General features: G+C 37.1%; 1 protein-coding gene across 2 annotated transcripts in view; it reads left to right on the top strand.

Annotated features, from left to right (window-relative positions):
• Positions 1–23465, top strand: part of MANBA (mannosidase beta) — a 98466-nt gene that overhangs the window by 26805 nt on the left and 48196 nt on the right. For both annotated transcript variants that reach the window (XM_063108250.1, XM_063108249.1), the window contains exons 6-7: positions 10373–10548; positions 11458–11568. In XM_063108250.1, coding sequence (XP_062964320.1) covers positions 10373–10548; positions 11458–11568 — 287 coding nt within the window. The remainder of the gene's footprint in view (positions 1–10372; positions 10549–11457; positions 11569–23465) is intronic.

The following is a 23465-nucleotide window of genomic DNA, read 5'->3' as shown; positions in this document are numbered from 1 at the left end:
TTTTTTAGTTAATCTCTGAAAGACAGCAATTACCACTGAAACCAATAGATATTTAAAATAATATCAATAAGTTAATGTAAAAAAAAGTAAAAAAAGAAAAAATAAGTTAACATAGTCTGAATATTTTTATGCATTTATTTGGCATATATTGTGAGGCAGGAACTATGAGAGTTACTGGAAATAAAAAACATTAATTCATAATAAAAAATAGATACATGTAATTTTTATTTAAATCAAATGTAGTCATTTAAAAAATTTACGTGTGAAATGAGGTTGGTCACAACTATTGCAAACAATGGCTATCTCTGTGGTAGTATTACAGATGGTTTGTATTTTATTCTTCTGCTTAATTGTCTTTTCAAAATTTCAATATTGAGCCTCTATTATACATGTAGTATAGGGAGACAGTAGTTATTAAAGCAAACTAATCTAGTAATTTCAGCCAACTCAATATGAAAGCCTAAACTAATTTGTTTATGGGGAACTTTCTGTTAAGGCTAGAAAGAGATAATCTTTTTGCTTTTTTAAATGTTCAATTTATTTCTAATTTAAAATTAATGAGTTTACCCCTGAAGATCAAATGACCAACCACAGTTCGCCACTTAGGTGTGTATAATATGACAGAAAGAAGGGTATAAGACTTTAAAAAATTAACTTGAAGTTTCTGTGAATTAACTTTATATATGTATATACTTTATATATGTATAAATATATATATATATTTTTTTTCTGTATTCTTAGACCTTACAACAGCGGTTTCTAAACTTTTGCACTTTTCAATATCCTGTGGTCATTTGTTTGATTTTGCCCCAACTTCAGCTTCCTAAATGATTTTCACATATTTTTAATGTTTAAGATAATAAATAATAAAAACAAATTAATATTTGAAAAAAACATTGAGGTCAAAGGAAAACAGGAGTTACTGATGTTTATCTCGAAGTCTCCTGTGATTTTATGTAGGTATTAAGAAATACCAATTCATTGGGGATGACTTTCTTTAAACACCGATTAGCAAATATTTATTTGAATGATTCATCCTTGACCCTGAATATTCTAATCAGGTTTTAAATAGCAGAAACTATTGTAGGACATCCATGTTTTCAGTATTTTAAAAAGTGTAAGATTGACCCTAGTGCTGAAGAGAGATGCTCAGATGTTTTTTACCAGGGTGTGGAAACCACACAAGTCTCTACTGTTCTTTGTCCTTGGGGTGGAGGGGACTGACCCCATCTGCCGTGGGGGGTAGGGGTAGGGGCAATCTGGGCTCGATTTGGGTTACTGAGGTATGCAGGGAGGGTAGATGGGGAGAAGGCAACTGGTAAGGGTGGATGCCTCAATTCCCAAGATTAGGACATTTATAAACCAATGATCTGGCCAAAAGTGCAGGCTCTAGGGGGTGGTAGTGATGGTGGTGGTGGTTGGTGTATGTGTGTGTGTGTGAGAGAGAGAGACAGAAACATAGAGAGAGAGAGAGAGACAAAAAAGAGATCAGAGAGAGACAGAGACAGACATATTATTCATTCATTCCTCATCTCTATGCTAGGTTTTTCATATTCATAATCTGATGTGAATTGTTCACATTGGATCATAAATTCATTAGGGAGGGATGATTGCTTAATTTTATGACCTTTTCATAAGGTTATATAAACATATTAAGTTAAGTTTGTAATAAGTATATTATGTTGAAACACTACACTGTTCAATCTTTTGTTACCACAGTTAGAAAAAACTAATATAGCAATGTTTTCAACCTGCAAATTCCCTTGCTTTCATACCTCCTCTTCCTGAGCTGAGGTGAGCTGTGGATCTTGGGCCTGTGCTTGGGTCACTTGCACCAGCTCATAGATGCTCCTTCCCCCACCCTATGCAGATTTACTTGCCGCCTCAGCCTAAGGCATCCCTTGCTCATTATGGATGAACTAGCCTTTGAGCTGGAGGACTGAGTCTAGCTCTCAGCTAGTCCCTGGGCTGCCCAGTAGAGGCTTCTATTGAAGGGCATTGCTGCCCTTTGCTTACAGCTTAATACGGAGAATATTATATGAAGATACAGCAAAGATTTGTCAACCTTGCTTAGAGCCTTATTTGATAAACATGCATTCATTTTTCTCATGCATTTATTTGAGTCACTTTTTCATTCGTCTTTGAACTACTTTACCCATAAAATAACACCCTTGCAAATATCTTTGTATTTAGGTTGCTTGAATTATCTTGCCTCTGCTTAGCTTCCTTGTTGCTTAGGTAAATTTTCTTCTCTGAAACTTATTAACTTGTTTTGAGTGGCAGGAGGCAGGGGATAAGAGGGGGTATTTTGCTTTGGGTCTTTTTGCCTTGATTTCATTTTTTGAGGATTTTTGTCCTGCCTAGCAAGCAAGGAGGTCTTGCTGCTTGGTGAAGAAGGGGGAAAAACAGCTGTTGTAACTGACCGTGAGCCTGCCTTTTTGGCTAGTGCAACTGTTAGCTCTTTGAAAAGCAGCTGCTTAAGTCTGTGCTATGATTCTAGTAGTACAGGAAAATATCTTACCTTCTAATTTACACATTCCATGGCTCTGTCATTTCAGCTTGGTTGCATTACTGTTTCTTCAAATGCACAGGACTACCTTTTTTGCGGGGGGGGGACTACTTTTAACTGCAGTTTTTTCTTGCCTGTTAAAGATGCAGCAAGGAGCGAGCGGGCAGAAGTGGGAGCTTGAAGGAGCTCAGCAGGGCGCAGCTTATCAAAGCAGCTCTCTTTGGATAGCTTCTTTTCCTCAATGAGATGAAGCATCTTTTTCTTCTCTCATAAGCAGTCTACCGACGTCTGCAGATCCATTTCATGTCGACCTGAGTGTCCTCTGCCTCTGAGCTTCCATTTCCCTGCTGGTCCTTGACACTCCCTCCCCCAACCGGATACCAACCTATATTCTTAACTGTGACCTTTGGGTAAATTTTGTTTCTCTAAGTACACTCTCAGAGTTGGAGACATCTTTGCCTTCTTTTTTTTTGGATTGGGGTATAATTTATAGTGCCTGTTGAGGTTTATATACAGTAATTACTCAAGAAATATATGTCATATGTTTGACAGAAATGCTCATGTAACTCTTTTCATGCCCTCGTCAGGTAGTTCAGGTTACAAAGATGGTATTTTGACAAGTGGAGGAACTGCGGCACCATGTAATTACACATTTAGTGGAGGGTCAGACCCATTCTCTGTTAGTAGATTGCTGTGTTCTTTCTTTTTTTACAAAGATCCTTGTATTAAGAGGCTAACATTTCATTGTTGCAGTGTCCCCCAGATGTTCTGTTTCACATTGAATGTATTTGATAGTTGGACTTTAGACTCTGAAAGGCAATAAGTACCTTTGCTTTTCCTCATTATTCATATATACATTTCAATCAGTGTGTGCTTGCTAGTGTCATTCTTTTTGTCAGGTGCTTCCGTGAGAGCCACACAGAAAGTAGAGAGCACCAGTGTCAGGAAACCTGGGCCCTCATCCTGTCCAGGAGATTTTGAGCAGTGCCTGAAACTGGGGCCTCAGAAACCTCACCTGCAAAGTGATTGGGGGATCTCCAAGGTTCTTCTGACCCTACCATTCTGTGGTTCGTTTTACAACTTAGTGAGGGTGTGTGGAAGGATCCAGTTTTTCTTGAAGCTACACATCATGTGATTAGATGTGGACATTGATACTTGAGATTTTAGTACAATCGATCAAACCAAGGCTATGGTATAGTTTGAGGATATGTCTTCCCGGTACTTATGGACGCACTTGAATGATTAACTCAGCCATCTTCTTGTGTTTCTATTTTCCATGTCTCTTACAGTTTTTTCTCCCAGACAACTGAAGAAAGCTTTTTTCTTTCTTTCGTTTTCTCTTTTTTTCCAGCCACATCTTTACAAGGAAGTAGAGCATGAATATAAAAGTATGAGGTATGAATATAAAAAGAAGCTGGCATTTTTTAGAGGGTTTTAAAGGTTAACGTATTGGACACGTCCACACAAAGTGTGGTTGTCTTGATGATCCTTTGAATGAAGGAGCAGCAGAGACATTAATCTGGGCTATGTAGCGGCTTCCCCTTTCTACAAAATCCCATCCAGGGCAGACACATGGTGGGGTTTTTTTTATTTGTTTGTTTTCAAGATCCCTCACTGAGTCAGCTCTGGGAAAACTGGAAAACGAGTCAGTGGCCAGAACCACATTCTCTGCCATCCTCTGGGTTGCCTTCTGGTGATGTTATATGAACAAATTATACACCACAGTCTCTTCCGCAGAGGCACAGGACATCAGCAAAGACAGCACGGAGCCTTCAGGCCGGGGAAGCCTGAATTGTAGAGAGGGCTCGTCAGCCTGGCCTGTCCACCTGTTTTTTTTTTTTTTTTTTTTTAATTTTATTTTGTCGATATACATTGTAGCTGATTATTGCTCCCCATCACCAAAACCTCCCTCCCTTCTCCCTCCCCCCCTCCCCCCCAACAATGTCCTTTCTGTTTGCTTGTCGTATCAACTTCAAATAATTGTGGTTGTTATATCTTCTCCCCCCCCCCCCGGTTTGTGTGTGTGTGTGTGAATTTATATATTAATTTTTAGCTCCCTCCAATAAGTGAGAACATGTGGTATTTCTCTTTCTGTGCCTGACTTGTTTCACTTAATATAATTCTCTCAAGGTCCATCCATGTTGTTGCAAATGGCAGTATTTCATTCGTTTTTATAGCTGAGTAGTATTCCATTGTGTAGATGTACCACATTTTCCGTATCCACTCATCTGATGATGGACAATTGGGCTGGTTCCAACTCTTGGCTATTGTAAAGAGTGCTGCGATGAACATTGGGGAACAGGTATACCTTCGACTTGATGATTTCCATTCCTCTGGGTATATTCCCAACAGTGGGATGGCTGGGTCGAATGGTAGATCTATTAGCAATTGTTTGAGGAACCTCCATACCATTTTCCATAGAGGCTGCACCATTTTGCAGTCCCACCAACAATGTATGAGAGTTCCTTTTTCTCCGCAGCCTTGCCAGCATTTATCGTTCATAGTCTTTTGGATTTTAGCCATCCTAACTGGGGTTAGATGGTATCTCAATGTGGTTTTGATTTGCATTTCCCGGATGCTGAGTGATGTTGAGCATTTTTTCATATGTCTGTTGGCCATTTGGATATCTTCCTTAGAGAAATGCCTACTTAGCTCTTTTGCCCATTTTTTAATTGGGTTGCTTGTTTTCTTCTTGTAAAGTTGTTTGAGTTCCTTATATATTCTGGATATTAATCCTTTGTCAGATGGATATTTTGCAAATATTTTCTCCCACTCTGTTGGTTGTCTTTTAACTCTTTTAATTGTTTCTTTTGCTGTGCACAAGCTTTTTAGTTTGATATAATCCCATTTGTTTATTTTTCCTTTGGTTGCCCGTGCTTTTGGGGTCATATTCATGAAGTCTGTGCCCAGTCCTATTTCCTGAAGTGTTTCTCCTATGTTTTCTTTAAGAAGTTTTATTGTCTCAGGGTGTATATTTAAATCCTTAATCCATTTTGAGTTGATTTTAGTATACGGTGAGAGGTATGGATCTAGTTTCATTCTCCTGCATATCGATATCCAGTTATCCCAGCACCACTTGCTGAAGAGGCAGTCCCTTCCCCAGTGAATAGGCTTGGTGCCTTTGTCAAAGATCAGATGGCAGTAAGTGTGTGGGTTGATTTCTGGATTCTCTATTCTATTCCATTGGTCAGTGTGTCTGTTTTTATGCCAGTACCATACTGTTTTGGTTATTATAGCTTTGTAGTATAGCTTAAAGTCAGGTAGTGTTATGCCTCCAGCTTTATATTTTTTGCTGAGCATTGCTTTGGCTATTCGTGGTCTTTTATTGTTCCATATAAATGTCTGAATAGTTTTTTCCATTTCTGAGAAAAATGTCTTTGGAATTTTGATGGGGATTGCATTGAATTTGTATATCACTTTGGGTAGTATGGACATTTTCACTATGTTGATTCTTCCAATCCAAGAGCATGGAATATCTTTCCATCTTCTTGTATCCTCTCTAATTTCTCTCAGCAGTGGTTTGTAGTTCTCATGATAGAGATTTTTCACCTCCTTGGTTAACTCAATTCCTAAGTATTTTATTGTTTTGGTGGCTATTGTAAATGGGCAGGCTTTCTTGATTTCTCCTTCTGCATGTTCACTATTGGAGAAAAGAAATGCTACTGATTTTTGTGTGTTGATTTTGTATCCTGCTACTGTGCTGAAATCATTTATCAATTCCAACAGTTTTTTTGTAGAGGTTTTAGGCTGTTCGATATATAGGATCATGTCATCTGCAAACAGGGACAGTTTGACTTCATCTTTTCCAATCTGGATGCCCTTTATTTCCTTCTCTTCTCTGATTGCTCTGGCTAGTACTTCCAACACTATGTTGAATAGGAGTGGTGAGAGTGGGCATCCTTGTCTAGTGCCTGTTCTTAAAGGAAAAGCTTTCAGCTTTTCCCCATTCAGGATGATATTGGCAGTGGGTTTGTCATATATGGCTTTAAGTATGTTGAGATACTTTCCCTCTATACCTAACTTATAGAGGGTCTTTGTCATGAATGAGTGCTGAACTTTATCAAATGCTTTTTCAGCATCTATAGAGATGATCATATGGTCCTTGTGTTTGAGTTTATTAATATGGTGTATCACATTTATTGATTTGCGTATGTTGAACCAACCTCTGTCCACCTGTTTTAATGAAGAGTTCTGGTCATGCTTGAGCCCAGAGTTGTTTAGTCAGGGCAGGGTGAGGAGAGGATGTAAAAGTTGGTGTAACTGGGAAGAATGAGCTCTGTAGGAGATTCTGGATGAGGTAACAGTCCTTCTTTCCTACCCTACCCCCGGGCCTTTGTTCATTTTGAAATTATCTTGCATTCCCTTTCAGGGAGCTGGGGATGATAGGTATTCTTTAGGAAATGGTAACTTTTTAATGCTAGGAGCGATATGATAGGAAGCTGTATTCTAGAAATGGGTTTTAATTTATCAGCTGGGGTCTCTTTATCTAGAAATAGGATTATACATTTTAAAACTGGCAGATGAAAAGAAGTGACCAAGCAGTATCAGGAAAACTACTGATTATTTAAGACTTTGTGATTTGTGAACCTAAACTGCTTAATTTTCCACATGATACAGGAGGGAAGGGCTTTACTTCATTTGGAAGAAGAGGAGAGTGTGAAAATATGTTGGTATAGTGTATCTGGGGATGACATTGTAGGCTCATAAATCTTAATATTGGGTTTTTAATTCTACAGCCTTAGTTTTTCATTTAGCAGTGCCCAAGGGAGTTAACAGGATGTGCTCCAGAGGGGAGCTGGCTTGCTTGAGAACCTTCCATATTTAGAGAAAAAGAAACTGGGGGGTTTTGCCAATGCCCTTTGAGGATTGCACTGTCTGTCTTCCCTCCAGAGGCGTCACTAACAGCTGATTCTCCTGCTGAAGAGGAAGTGACAGGAAACAGCAAAGGAGCTGCTTGGTTAATAGGAGGTGCCCAGAGGGCAGAACTAAAATTGTTAGGAGGAAATGAAAGAGAAGTGGATTTTAAATCCACGGAAAGAGGGACTTTGTAGTAGCCAAAGCTAGCAAAAATGGGAAGGCTGTTTGGTGAGGCAGAGCTTTGTCATTGGAGATGTTGTAAAAAAAATATTCCAGTTGGAATGGCCTTTATAAGGAATATTCTAGGGCAGAGATCAGCCAACTTTTTCTGTAAAAGTTCAGATAGTGAATAGTTTAGGCTTTGGGGCTGTTTGGCATCTGTTGCAACTACTTGACTCTGCTGTGGTAGTGCAAAGGCGACCAAAGACAACACGTAAACAAATGAGCGTGTCTGTTGTATTAGTCTGCTCGGACTGCCCTAACAAAATGCCACACACAGTGTGGCTTAAATAACAAATTTATTTCTTGTAGTTCTGGGGATTGAGAAGTCCAAGATCAAGGTGCTATTTGATTGAGTTTCTGATGAGGGCTTCCTTCCTGGCTTGCAGACAGCCACCTTCTTGCTGTGTTCTCAAAAGGTGGAGAGAGTGAGAGAGATATCTCTCTTCCTCTCCTAAGGCTACAGTCCTATTAGATTACTGCCCCACCGTCATGAACTCATTTAATCTTAATTACCTTGTAAAGACCTGAAGCTTATGGCTTGAACATACGAATTTGGGAGGAGAGGGGCATAATTCAGTCCATAGCAGCTGTGTTCCAACAAAGCTTTATTTATAAAAACAAAAAACACTTTATTTATAAAAAGAGGTAGGTCAGATTTGTCCCATGGACCATAGTTTGCCAACCTGTTGTGTAGAGGGAATCAAACACTGTGGAAAGAGTAGACAAGGTGATCTATCAGCTGATAGATTCAAAACCAGGAGGCTATGGGTGGATAAACTGCAAAACTGGCTAGATCAAAACAAACTGAATTCAGGGCTCACTGGCTAGTGTATCTCAGAATGAATCATTTAATAAATAAAAGTAGTTCTTCAGTCTGGGATTAATTTTACTTCAGGATGCATAAAATCCATCTAGACTTTTGGCTGATGTGAGATGCAAATGATGAGCTGTTCTTTAGAATGGGCCTGGTGTGGTCCTACAGTTGGAAGCAATGCCAGTTACAGTGTCTTTGGTCACTGATCAGTATACAAACCCATTTTTCTTTCTTTTGCAGCAAAGCCATGATTATCAATCCCCTCGTTATTTGTGGAAGAAGGATCCCTAAGATATTTCTCAGCCTATAACATTCTTCCTCCCCTTCTTCAGAGAGAAAAATAGAACTCACTTAACAGAAACTCCCTCCACGTCTTGCCGTGAATCACACAAACTTAAGTGCATCTGCACTAGCCACTGCTCTTCTCCTTCCTTTCTGCAGCAGTAAAGAATAAGAACCTTCGTTGCTGGCTCTCACACCCTGCCCCTCCAGCCTATTAGGGACATCAACCCCTGTTTCTTCTGTGTAATCTAAAAAGAAAGGCTCTGTTTTTACACCCAGCTCTTGCCCAAATCATATCTCAGCACCACCATATTTAAAAATCGAAATGAAGCACAAACCCAATTCCAGAGACATTAAACTGACAATGTAAATTTAACGGGAGTTTGGAGGAAGGGGTTATACTGCACATAATACATAACTGTTCTTCCAAACCCTCTTGAAACATTCTGTTCTGTCCCCAAACTCCACACCCAAAGTCACATTCCTCATGGCAGCTCCCTCATCTTTCTTTTTTCCCTGTAAGTTTCCTCTTCAGTCTTGTTCCCCCTTCCTTCTGAACACCACTGTCTCTATTCCTGGATTTTCCAAGTGGCACTTTGTACTGCTTTTTGCACAGAGACTTTGTGTCACACTGGATCCTCCATATGCATACTGGCATATCACTGTGCTGGGGCCCCTAGCGATTTTTATAAAATGCAAATCAGATCATGTTATGCCCTTTGATGAAAAATCTTAAATGACGCCCCATTAATCTAGGGCGGAATTGCCAAACTTCTCACCTGTCCTAAGAGACCCAGCATGATCTGGATCCTGTTTACCTCTTCAATCATACCAAACCCCCCTCACCAGATCCGTCATTGCCAAAGTCCTTGTTACAGCGTTGCTCTTTCTCATTCATGGGCCTTTACACTCTTCCCTGTGCCCAGAATACTTGTCATCTTCTTCTGCACCTAGCTACAGCATCCTTTGGTCTCAGCTAGATGCTGCTTTCTAATGAAAGCCTTCCTTAACCCTCTGTTGGTAAGACGTGCTTCCTTACTTCCTATGTATATTTCTCAGAACATTTTATTTCTCTCATCCTGATATTATCACGCTTTTGTACTTGTCTACATAGACTCTTAGTTCATGTGGGCAAGGGCCATGTTTATCCTGGTCACCATTTAATTCCCATTACTTAGCAAAGTACAACGCACATAGGAGGTTCTCAGTAAATAGTTCTTCTATGAATTATCTACATTTAAAATATATCTCTATGTTTTGCATTTGATTAATTCTAATATATATAAATGTATACCTTATTAAATAGCTTTAAAGCCCTCAGTATTTTTACTTTACTCTATAAAAGGAGCAAGTGTGCATCATTCTTGGGAAATTTATGTTATCTTTCCATTTGTTATTTTCTGTTTGTGCCCTATTTAAAAAGTTATTATGACTTACAATCATAACACTTTTAGAGTGGACGTCTATATAAAAATTTAATTTTAGTTATTCTTCAGAATGAAGGATTAAACTCTGAAGATTAAAAGGAAATTTTTACTGAACTTTTTATTATAATAACATTGGGGAACACTTACGGGTGTAGAAGCTGCTTTGGTCTTTGATGAATCCTGGAGTGCAGGGATAATGCTTGGCATATTTTATATATATATATATATTTTTTTTTTTTTCTTTTTCTCTTTATGCTTTAGATAACACTGCCCAAGAGTGGACTCTTGAAATAGAATCTTCTTTTGATGTTGTCAGCTCAAAGCCAGTTGGTGGCCAAGTGATTGTAGCCATCCCTAAATTGCAAACACAGCAGACATACAACATTAAACTTCAGCCTGGGGAAGGGATTGTTGAGCTATTTGTGAAAATTAACAAGGTGAATAGTGGTACTTCCTGAGAAGCACTGGATGAAAAGCAATACCTGTTCAAAAGAAATGGTTAGAAAGAAGGGGCTGAGTATGAAAGAAAAATCTACTTTCTCCATTTAGTTTTTTTTCCATTTTCTTCTCTATTTTTAACCTCTTATATATTTCATGTGAGTATGAGGTTAGGAATTATTTTCCCAAATTTTAACATTAAGAAAACGAAGAATAAGTGATTAATTTGGCAACCTTTTCTTTCAAGAAGTCAGTTCTATTTTGATTTTTTCTATAGTATTTGCAAATACTGAACCCAAAATGCATTCTATGCATTACATTTAAATAGCAGTGATTATTTTTGGTATTTGTCAATTATTTCGAATATTGGTGCTTATTCTACATGCAGAATTCTAATTCTAAATTCATGATCTTTCATAGGTAGAGGTGGAATGGATTTTACCATTTCTTTTTCCTTTTTCTATTTCTCTAATTGATAATTGTGAGCTGAAAAGGATAGAACAAAATAATATTCAGTAACTGGTTCAGATAAAGTAAGAACTGAAAATGATTTATAGTGCTAGCCTTGAAAAAAGAGTGAACTTCAAAGTCCAATTCTAAGTCTGTAGAATGTAGAATAAATGGTAAGCTCAAGTGTTAGAGATAAGATTTGTTTTTCTGATCACACGTTATTCTGTTTTTCCCCTTCTCTTTTGGAGTATTAATTCATGCTAAACTATTAGCATGTGGATTTTAAAATATTATTTTTGGATTGGTATGATTTAGCATAGCATACATAGGGAGATTTGTATTGTTTTAGAGCCTAGAGTTTCTGTGTTTGATTATATGAGAAATTTAAATGATGCTCTGAATCATATAATTTTGCTGAAAATAAACCACATTACTTAGAATGACTTATTTTTTAAAAGAATGTTACTGTAGAAACTTGGTGGCCTCATGGACATGGAAATCAGACTGGGTACAACATGACAATTCTTTTTGAACTGGATGGAGGCTTAAATATTGAAAAATCAGCCAAGGTAAGTAAGTACTTTAAAATATTTTGTGAAAAAATTCTATTTGTTAAAATAGCAATGCAGATCTTTGTAGGAAAAGAAGAAACCAACAAAACTCTTATAACCCCACCACTCAGAGACAATCTCTGGTAACAGCATTCAAAAGCTTCTGTATGTATGTGTATTTATATTTTTAAATGGATAAGACTTTACATATTATTTTGTTAATAGTCTCCTGCTGTACTTTTTAATTGTACTTTACATCAAAGTAATACGTATGTGTAATTTTAAAGCTCAAATATTACCAGAAGGATTATACAAAAAATAGGGTCCCTTGCCCAGCCTTTTTTATTCCTACTTTTTACTTCCCAGAAATTTTTCAACTTTTTAAATTTTTAACTTTTACTTATTTCTCTGCCATTTATCTTCATTTTTCCAAATAGCATACTTCTACTGGTGTTTTCTAATTTTTCAGTCCTGCTCAGTTTGGGATACAGCAGTAGCAACTCTAAGGAATTTGTACTTTGTTATTCATTAGCTATAGGCTACTTACTTAATCCTTCAATGCCATTTTTTAAATGTGTAAAATGGGGACAGTAAATGAGGTAGCTTCAATCTGGCTTATAACAGTCATAGTATATAGTACGTAGTAATGATATTAATTCTCTTTTAGATTTTCTTCTTCCCCTGACATCAGACTTTGGTTGTTTATAGTTGGCTGGGGGTTGCACTGTTATAACACCTCTTACGTTAGGTATTACCTCACCTGTGGGCCAGACACCATGATGGTTTTGGGGATATGTCCTTCAGCAGCTCATTTCCTATTTTTCTTTTTTCAATCTTGCTGTGTATTTTCTGAGACACTGTGAATGTGTGTGTGTGTGTGTGTGTGTGCACATGCACACGTGCACGGTATATACAGGGAGAACACGTCTGGACCTGTCTAAAGGGCTAAAGCATTCACTATTATCCTTATTTTGCTATGGGGATGGTCAGGAATCATTTGAAAATGCAAGAATTCCAAAGTAGACAACATACCTTTCACTTGGGGTGAGACCTAATGCTGTGGATTGAATTGTGTCCCCCAAGTCCATGTATTAGAAATTCAACCCCTATGTAACAGTGTTAAGAGAATGAGGGATCCTAGTAAGGTAATTGATGGGTGGGCCTTGAAGAGGCGATTAGATTGTGATGACCATGTCCCAGTAAATGGATTCATAAATTGATGGTTTAATGGTGGTTGTGGTTATGGTTCTGAGGGATTTAAAGGGAGAAGGAGTGAGAAGTTAGCTATCCCTCTGCTCTGCCATTCTGCCATGTGAGACCCCTGCATCACTGTTGCCACCAACAAGGCTTTCAACAGATGTGTTCCCAGGACTTTGGACTTCCCAGACTCTGAAACTATAAGCAACAAATTTTATTTTCTTACAAGTTACCCAGTTCCAGTTTTGTTATAAGCAACAGAAATGTACTAATACACCTGATGTGTCAAATGCTTGGCTTTCTATCCTAAAAGGTCTGAGCTACCTTTGAGAGGGTCACCTGTGGGTAAGCTAAGCGCTCCTCCTCAACATATTCTGCAGTTGGTTTGTTCATACCAGCATCACAAACATGTGAGTAATGTGTTGCACTATGATGTTATGACGGCTATGATGTCACTAGGCAACAGGAATTTTTTAGCTCCGTTGTAATCTTATGGGACCGCTGTCTTATATGCAGTCTGATATTGACTGAAAGGTCAATATGCAGGGAATGACTGTATTTAATAATTTTAATGGAGAAAAAATACAGTGGAGAAACCCAGTGGACTATCATAATTAAGTGATTATCATCACCAATGAAACAAAGTGACACTGTGTCCACTCGATAAGCTACCACAAGAAGAACACAACGTCACTTCTCTTCATGCTGCCAAAAACAGATGACCTGGATCTAATTATGAGGAAGCATCAGACTATTCCCATTTGCTAAAATCTTCAAATCTCCTTCAATCTTCGGTCTATTATAATCTTCACAAGTTTCAAGGAAAGACTGAGGAACTGTTCCACATTGAAAGAGACTATTTTATTATAATGTTATTGGGGAAACTTATGAAACTTGAAAGGGCTCTGTGGGTGAAGGGTATACAGGGGTTTGTTTTATCATTGTTATGACTTTTCTGTAAGTTTGAAGTGGTTTCAACATAAAATGACACCATTAAGAGAATGAAAAGCAACAGCAGCAAAATCCTGATGGGAAGAGGTGAGTAGAGAGCAAAAGACTGAAAAGAGTTAAAAGTAGGGAGATAGTGGACAGGGCAAGGTCTCTGATAAGGTAGGAGAGGGTGGCATCCACCATCCGGTGCATGGGTTCACTGTGGGATAAGGGACAGAGATAAAACATGAAATAATACACGTAGAGGAAAGGATACAGTTTGAGGTTGGAGGTAATTTTGAAGGTTTCCAGGACCACTTAAAGTGTATTTTCTTTCTGTGGAAATTCCAATCTCTTCATTCAGTGGAACTTTAAGAGTAAAAAGTAAACTGGAGAAAAAATGTTTAGGGAGTTCTGGTCAAATAATTTTTTCTGTCCTGGGAGCTGGGATGCCAAGTTGTCTGCTGAGCATAAAGGGGCCAATTTGAAATTTGAGGAAAGTGGAGTCCTGAGATAGCCATTCTGGAAAAAGCATACAAAGGGCTAAGGCAGCATTATGGGATTGTTAGGCAGCATTGAAGACACAGTTGAGGTCGAAGACTGTAAGTCTCTTTTTGTGAGAGTCAGAGTACCGTTAATCTAAAAGAATGCTGATTTCTGGTTGTGACTCAGGCTGGGTGGTAGGTGGTGTTTTGCAAGGCATTGCAGATGTGTGGGATTATTTTCTGGGCCTTCTACCTACCCTACTGAACACATGCTAATTAAATCTCTCATATTTGAGCAATATTTAAGAATTTGAGGTGAGGTTTGGGACCAGAACTAGGGCTATATGGTGTCTTTTAACCTTATTTGTTTTTGGACTTGTGGGTTTAATGCTATGGTTTTTGAAATTACCTTCTTATTTCTAAAATGTAATAAGAACAATAGTTCTATATCATGTAGAAGTTTTAAGGTACTATTTTATTTAGCCTGTTAAAATCTTTTTTTTTTTTTTAGCCTGTTAAAATCTTACTGAAACATTTTAATCAGTTTTATGTCTTGCTCATGAGACGGTTCGAAGAGCAGTGAAGGTGATTACAGGAAGAAAGAATAAGGAAGTAAGATAATTTAACTTCAAGAAGAGCTGAGGAAATGTTTGGTAATTCTTTAGCTTGTTCTTTGTGATTTCTTTTCATCATATACAGTGGTCTAGGTGTGGGAGAGGACGTGGGTTTAGAGTGGAGCATGTGAGATGAGGTTAGTTAAGGGAGAGGCTCTGAGGCAGTCAAGGTTGTTTACACTAGAATGGGTACCTGAGGAGCATTTCAGAATTCATTTTCAGTGAGAACTTCCAGATAGTATTTATGCCCATTTGCTCATTTGACAGGGATGGTAGAGGATCGAATGATCTCTCATGCCTCCCTACACCTCCATGATTGCCAATAAAGGAAATCAGAATGACAGAAAACTTTGAGCTCTTTGCAAATTGCAGGAATCAATGTGTGCTTCTGAAATTTAGATCAAAAGTATAGGTTAATGCCAAATTTGGTAAGAGAGATGATGATACCTAGTGCACCTTTGTTTCCATCCAGGGCGGTTCTTCCAGGGGATTCAATTTCTTACCAGTCCTGAATTTCTTAATCTTTTCAGATGATCTCAGACTTGCCGGGTTTCAGTCAGTGAGATGTTGGCTGCCCCTTGCCATCATCATCTGCATCCTGGCACAAGTATCTCAGTCTTATTTCTTTCCAGCTTTTCTTGGTGGGAATGTGCCAGACTGGGATTCCTTTTTATTTTTTACTTATTGTGAAATACATCACATATACAGAAATACACACAAAACATAAGTGAAAAGCTTAATGAATTATCAGAAAGTGAACACTCATGAACTGTCATCCAGATCAAGAAATAGAATGTTCCTAGCACCTCTGAAGTGCCCCTGCCTTTTGTGAGCCTCCCCAATCGCTATCCCCCACCTTCCTTTCCAAAGATACACTATCCTGACATCTAATACTAGTTTATTTTTGCCTGTTTTTGAATTTTATATACACGGGAGCAAATAATATGTGTTATTTTGTGTCTCGTTGATTTGGCTCAACATTATGTTTGTGACATTTAGATATGTTGTTGCGTATAGCTGTAGTGTGTATTTTTACATTGCTGTATAATATTTCATTGTATTACACATACTGCTGTTGAAATTTGAGTGCTTTTCAGTCTTGGCTATTCCAAGTAATGCTGCTATGAACATTACTGATATAATCCTTGGAGCACATATGCCCTCAACAGCTCTTCTGCTGGGAGTGGAATTGCTGGATTACTGGGTATGCATAGGTTCAGCTTTTATAAATAATGTTGAACTGCTTTCCAAAGTGGTTATAAGAGATTCACCTGTACTCCACATGCTCCAAATGCTCACCAACACTTGGTATTGTGTCAGATGGGACTTTAAACACTGTTTTCTCATCACCAGTCCCTCCCTCTATCTCACCTCCATTGCCCTTGTTTTCTGATGGTTTTATTGTTATCCTGAGCTTACTTTATGCAAAAATATTCCTATTTCTAAAATATTTCATTGAACTCCATCTTGCTTCAGTTTATCTTTCTTTCTTGCCTCTCTTCCACTGAGATTAGACACGTGTTTTAATTTTTGTTTACTGAGTATGTCATAAAACAGGAACACGTTTGACTCAGACAAAAGGCCTTGGGGAAGTTACAAATTTTGGATGCAGCCCATACAGCAGAAACGTATGGGATCATAAAAGGAATGCAGGCACTATAGCGAGGGGAAAGTGCTGACTACATTTCTTTGTGAACATGGCAGAATATCCTGATAACTGAAGATTTTTTTATGTTGAAAGGAGTGACTTTGTAGCAAATGGTTTAAACATGCAGGGAGGTAATATGAGGAACAAATCATCAGGCATTTTAAAAATTAATAAATAACAAATAAAAGATAAGTGTCAGGCTATCATAAATTCTGCCAAAAATAATCATTGCATGTGGGGCCTTACAATACAAGACTTGGAGATTCAGCTTTATCATTTTGGGAAACCAACTTGATTTAACAAAAGAGAAAGTTCTGCATATAAGTAATAATGGGAGAGGCTACGCTGGGTAGAGGAATAAAAAAATCTTCCCAGTACCTGTTTTTGTCATTTTCTGCCCAGGTTAATTGAGTGTTTTTATCCTACTAGTAGATTATAATGAATTACTAGGTAATGTGTGTTAATGGCATAATAAATATTTTTGAATGACTATTATGTTTTACCTTTCTGGAAAAATAGGAAATCAATTAGTTTATATTTGTTTTTAGCATAACTTACCTTGAAAAAGTCTCCTAAGTATTCCCAATATAAGGTAAATCATTTTGCTAAAAGCAACAGAAGGCAGTTGCTATTTATATTTGACCCTGACATCAAGATTCTCCAATTGAATTATTGTAGGAAAATCAATAAGATAAAGTAATAATGTGTATTCCACAATCAATTAGAACCTGTATTTCACAGTTTGCAAGCAAGAAGAAGTAAAAGATTGCTCATAGCTATTACACTTTGAAAAACAACTGGGATTTCTTCTTTTTTAAAAATTTCATTTGGCTCTTTGTTTCTTAAATTTCCATTTTCATCTTTGCAATTTCCACAGGGCAGCATGAGAACATAATACCAGTGGTTTTTTTTTCTTTTTCTTTCTAAATGCTACTCTTGGCCCTCAAAGATCTTAAAAGGCTATAGCCAAAGAATATGGAATTCAGAATAATCAAGCTGTATTTCTGTACTGAGAGTTCACAGAGATTTTGAAGTATATCTCCTGTGTTTGTTTCCTAGAGCTTCATTACAAATTATGGCAAACCTTGTAGCTTAAAACAACAAGAATTCATTCTGTTACAGTTCCAGAGGCTAGAAGTCCAAAATCAATGTGCTGGCAGAGCCATCTTCCTTCTGAAGACTCTAGGAGAACCCTTCCTTGCCTCTTCTAGTTTCTCATTGTTGCTGGCAATCCTTGGCATTTTTTGGCTTGTAGATGAAACACTCCAATCTCTGTTTTCGTCATGATACGGCCTTCCCCTTATGTGTGTGTCTGCTTTCTTTTCTTGTAAAGACACCAGCCATTGGATCTGGGCCCAATTTGACCACATTTTAATTTAACTAATTATATCTGCAAATAAGGTCACATTTTTAGTTTTGGGGTGGACATTAATTTTGGGGGGGCACACTGTTAAACCCAGTACATCTTCCTTTTATCCTTATCCCTGACAAAAGTTTAATCAAAGATTTCCAAAATGGCTGCAGACAGTGGCTTCCTCGTTTGGGCCATGGGAACAGTTAGCTCTAGGTTCTGGCAGTAAGTGGGTGCATTGTATGTAGACTACAGGTTGGCCTGTTTTTTATTGTTACTCTATACCAGCAATTTTAAACAATGTCAGTGATAAAATAGTCCTCCCCTCAGAATCTTTTGTTGGTCTAAGTTTTACTCATGAGTTTTAATAATATATATGTAGGCTTAAATTTAGCACATTTTATTATTAATCCTTTAATATATGTTATCTTCTACATGGAAGTTAATTTGGAGAACTCTCAGTTACATAGTTGTCCCAGGCACATGAAGACTCAGCTGTATGCAGTCATTTTGAAAGCAAGTTCATAACACTTTGGAATTGTTTGAACTTGCTTTGAACATACCTTGTGTCTCTAGTCCCGGCCTTATTGCATATTTTTGCATTAAGTAGATTGGAAATAAACAACAATAGCACAGTGATTATAAAAAAGAAGAAACTCAGCATGAGTTACTTTAATTCTGTCCTTTTATGTGACCTCTTGGAGTAACTTTTATGTTTAAGAGAAAAGTGTGAACTGTGAGGTACAATATGTAATACTTTGCTTGGTAAGTGCCTATTTTACTTCATATACGAGCATACTTCAAAAAGTTCATGGAAAGATTTGTATTCAAGTATTTTTGAATTAAACTTGTATGATATAGTCTACTGATTTTTGAAGTAAACTTGTATGATATATTCTACTGATTTTACTATTATCTTTAGAATTGAAATTTATTCTTTATAATTTGTTAATTGTTTTAAAACTAAAGAAAGAATCAATGTAAAACATGACAGCAGTGTTATGCTTTAGTAGCGGAGATATTAAGATAACAAAATACCTTGGAATTCCTTTGACAGCACTCTGGATCTGTCAAACAGAGTTCAAATTTGTGAGCTGGTCAGATAGGTCCATTGAGAAGGCGATAGAGTTGAAATAGAGAAGTCATTCTTGCATTTCTGGAAAGACTGCTGCTGAACTCACAGAGCATATCTTCAAACAACTGGATCACTGTTTCATGAATCTCTGCCATGGTCCAGGATAAAAGATGCTGCACATGTGGCCAATATTCGCTGTGGAGTTCATGCAAAAGTCAAACAAATTAATTCAAAGTTTTTTATCTGCCTCCTGGAAGTCATTCTCTGAACCTTGCAGAATTTGCTCTTTTGGGAACATTTCTTCATGTGTGATTTTCACAGGACCCTGGAAAAATTTTATTTATTCTTTTAAATCTCACCTCCTTGATGAAAAAGCTGCTGAAAGTCTTTCTTAGACAAGATGGAATGTTCATTATAAAGCTGGGGCACAGTAAGAGACAAATTTTGAAAAGTTAATCTCATCTTTGAAGTACTGTAATCCAAAGAAAACGTGGACTTGTGAATCAGCTCAGATTTTGCTCTCTGCTTTGTGCAGTTTTTCTCTTTGGAATTATCTTTTTTCCTGGTGCAGTTTTAGATGAGATTAATCAGATACAAACATATTTGCAAATAGCCAGAATCTATCTTAAATAATGTACAGTGAAACACAAGCTTTAAAACTCTTCTTTGAAGATAAGTGCACAGAAATTTTGGTGAAGGCTATTTACTGTGCAACAACAAACTGTAAGGAAGTGGACATTTACATAGAAAAAAGAATCCAATTTTGAAGAAGAGTGCCAGGAGAAACAACAAAAAATGCTAGGTTTATGTTATTCAGAGAAATCCAAACAGCAGCAATGCTGAATGCCCCAATCATTTTCACCAAGAACTAGACACTTGTTCTAAAGCAATGGCTCAAATAACTTGTGTTCACTATCATTTAGGTATTTTCTCTGACTTTACAGAAGAAATACTTGAGAAGTGGACATTTTTTGACCCCAGAGGCATTTGTAAACAGTTCGAATGGATCTCAAGGAAACAAAGGGCTGGATACTACTGCATTTTTTGGAATTTAATGTGAAGTGGGATTTTTATGAATCACTACCAAACTTATCTTTATGTTTAATAATTTTCTAAAATATTCTTATATCTTCCCTTGGAAGAACATTTCTAAGTTAAAATTAATAAAAGGTGTTTTTTCATCAGCTATGACAAGATAGACTGACAAATCTAGCTATACTCTTTACTGAACATATATATCCAAAGATCAATTTTAAGAGAGTTATTGACAGAGTTTTTAGAAGGCTCAAAATAGAAGATATTATTATTCATTGCTACAACAAACCAATATGTATGTTATTTCCTTTTTCTGAAAACACATAATAAAATATAAATCCATTACTTTTTCCTTTTTTCTACCCTAATATTTAGTTTTTTTCTTACAAAAACTGGCACGATTATGCAAACAAAGTGCAATAGAAGAACATTTTTACTGTCTCCATTTCTTTTCTGGCCATTATCATTATTCATTTTATTTCATTATTATTACTGAAAATAATTTTGTCGTATGGAAGAGGGGGATGTGTTAAAAAGTCATCTTGTGGGGCTTCAGATACACTAGAAACACATCTGCCTACAAAGATACCAGATAACTACAACAATGTAAATGTTGATCTGTTGACTTCTGGTTGTGCTATCTGCAAACTGCAAGGGCACAGCAAAGTATGTCCTGACAAGCCTGTTTGACAAGGGCTGTTTGTGGAGACCTGAAGCTTGTTTCTCTGTACTTCTGCATGTTACAGCGCTTTCCGAGCCAAACTGTGTGCTGTTTGGTTGTTCCTAAGAATGCATGGTAGTAGGTGTGAAATGATTTTAGAATGATTTGCCAATAAGTTTTAAGAAATAAGTTTAGAAATAAGTTTTTTTGTTTTTTAAGAAGAAAATTACCCTTTTAAAAATCTAGTGATGCTTTGACAGCTTTTTAAGTATCTGATTACAAACAGCTGAGAGGCAGCACTTAGTTCATGAATCCACGATTCATTACATCATCATCTGTTTGGTCCGCCAGAGAAAGAAACCTGAGGAGTCCAGTATTTACTGATCAGTCACACACCTCATAAGCTCTTTGATTACGATATCCTTAGCTTTTGTCTGAAAGACTGTGTTCAGCTGTCCTATACTTTTAAGTTAAGTTAATCTTCCTATTATAAAAATGAAGTCATATGAAGCTAATTTTAAAAAAACTGACCTAGTCAGAAGCTAATAGAACCTTCAACCACGGAAAAATCTGGAAGTTAAAAATTTTTAAATTCAAATGGCCTGACATACATTTTTTAGGCTCTTAGGTATTTGTACCTTTTTTACTTTTTCTACTTTTAGACTATTTGGGCTATTGAAAAATTTTTTAGTCTCATAAGAAGATGATATATGCCCTCAGGATGCAAATATGTGTCACTCAGGGGTCTTTTCAAAAAACCTCTTTTAGAGCCCGTTGTTTTCTCTGAATTAAAATGCCTACTGTAGAAGAAGGCTTTTATGTTACCTATCAAGACTGCCAAAGGACATGGATTATTACCAACAGTTATCATCCACGCACTAGTCTTTAACCTGTCTGGGAATGCCCACAGGGAAAGGTGGCTAGTAACTTGTGCTTTACCTCTGAGGCACTGTCAAATGGTTTAGGGTTTACTTTGATCAGGTCATAAAACTTGTTATTGCAGGATTTGAGGAATAGGGAGAGATGTCTTTTCACAAAAGTATTTGCATAGAAAAGAAAAACGTGTTGAAGGTGTTGTGTTTTATAGTTAATACTACTGGTAGCTTTAATAGATATTAAGAAATAAAAGAGTTCTATTTTCTGTATTAGTGATTCTCAAATTTTTTTGGACTCAGGACTGCTTTACACTCACAAAAATTATTGAGAACCCCAATGTGCTTTTGTTTATGTGGGTTATATGTACTGATAGTTACCATATTAAATATTAAAACTGAGAATTTAATATTTAGTTATTCACTTAAAATCACCATAATAAACCCATAACATATTTTATGAAAAATAAACATGTTTACAAAATAAAAAAATTAGTGAAAACAATGACAATATTTTGCATGTTTGCAAATCGCCTTAATGTCTTACTTAATAGAAGGTAGATGGATTCTCATCTGTGTCTTGCATTTAATCAACTTGCAATATGTTGTTTTGGTTGAAACATATGAAGAAAATCTGAACTCACACAGATATGTATAGTTGGAAAAGGGAAGAGTACTTTAATAGTCTTGTATTAGTCTGTTTATGTTGCTTATAACAAAATACCTGAAACTGGGTAACTTATAAAGAACAGAGGTTTATTTGGCTTACGGTTCTGGTACAGCTACCTCTGGCATGGGCCTCAGGCTGCTTCTCCTCGTGGCGGAAAGTGCACGCAGCTGGCAGGTACAGCAGATCACATGGCGAGAGGAAGCAAGAGAGAGAGGGGAGGTGCCAGGATCTTTTAAACGACTAGCTCTTGCAGGAACTAATAGAGCAAGATTTCACTCAGGCCCCTTCCCCAGGGAGAACATTAATCCATTTATGGGGGATCTGCCCCTGTGACTCAAACAGCTCCTAATACTGCTACAGTGGGGATCAGATTTCCACACGAGTTTTGGTGGGGACAATACATCCAAACTCTATCAAGTCTTTTCTGATAATTGTGACTATTCTTTGGTACTGCACTAAAACTTAACAAGTGGTGGTTTCTTAAGGGTTAGTTGCAATGTGGACTCTCAAGCCATTTCAATGAATTTTTCGTTCTCTGTTATGCTAAAAGTCCATTGGTCTGTCTTGCATTATTAATGGATCCTTTACCCATGTGTGATATTGTAATATATCACATTGGTTATTTGAAAAATGTTAGTTTCCTGAGACTTACAGTTCTTCCAAATGTTGACACATTTCATTCTACAATGTCACATTCATCTTTGTTATTATAGCCACTGATGTCATTTTAAAAGTTTTTCTGTATTGGGAAGCTCTCAAGCTTATAAGAGTGGATACAAGTTTTTCTAAATATTAATTTTAATTTCAAAGTTTAAATTTTGTCTTTGGCCACAAATATTGTCTGTTGTTTTCCTTGAAGTGATAGGCTCACTTCATTCGTTTTCAAGAAAATGTCTGCCAGGTATCCAAGTCTAAATAACCAAAGTTTGTCTGTTGGGCCTTCTTTCAAGTAAAAATGGTGTTCAGTGAACAAGATAACCAATTCAGCTTACAACTTGAACAATGGCCCAGAGGCTTTTCCTCCAGACATCCATCGTGCATGGTGTTTTATGGGTATTTCCCATTTCATCTGATGGAATATTAAAATGATATGTATTCAGGTTTGAGATTTAATAAAATTAATAACTTTTACTGCTTTACCAAGGACATTCTGAAATGAAACTGGCTTTTTTCCTGCTAATGCATGAGGGTGAGGAATATAATAACTACCAGCACAGCTTGGAGCTACCACCTTGATTACTGCTAAGGCACCAGCAGCGTTACCCACCACTGCTTTTGTAACATCAGTGCAAATGTTAACACGGTAGCTGCAGGCTAACCTTGAGATTCTAGAAATTTTTCAGTACTTTTAGTGTTTCAGCACCTCTCATATTTTGT

Source organism: Cynocephalus volans, chromosome 9 (assembly GCF_027409185.1).
Source record: "Cynocephalus volans isolate mCynVol1 chromosome 9, mCynVol1.pri, whole genome shotgun sequence".
In the NCBI taxonomy this organism is placed as follows: domain Eukaryota; kingdom Metazoa; phylum Chordata; class Mammalia; order Dermoptera; family Cynocephalidae; genus Cynocephalus; species Cynocephalus volans.
This window is presented reverse-complemented; position numbering and strand designations above follow the sequence as displayed.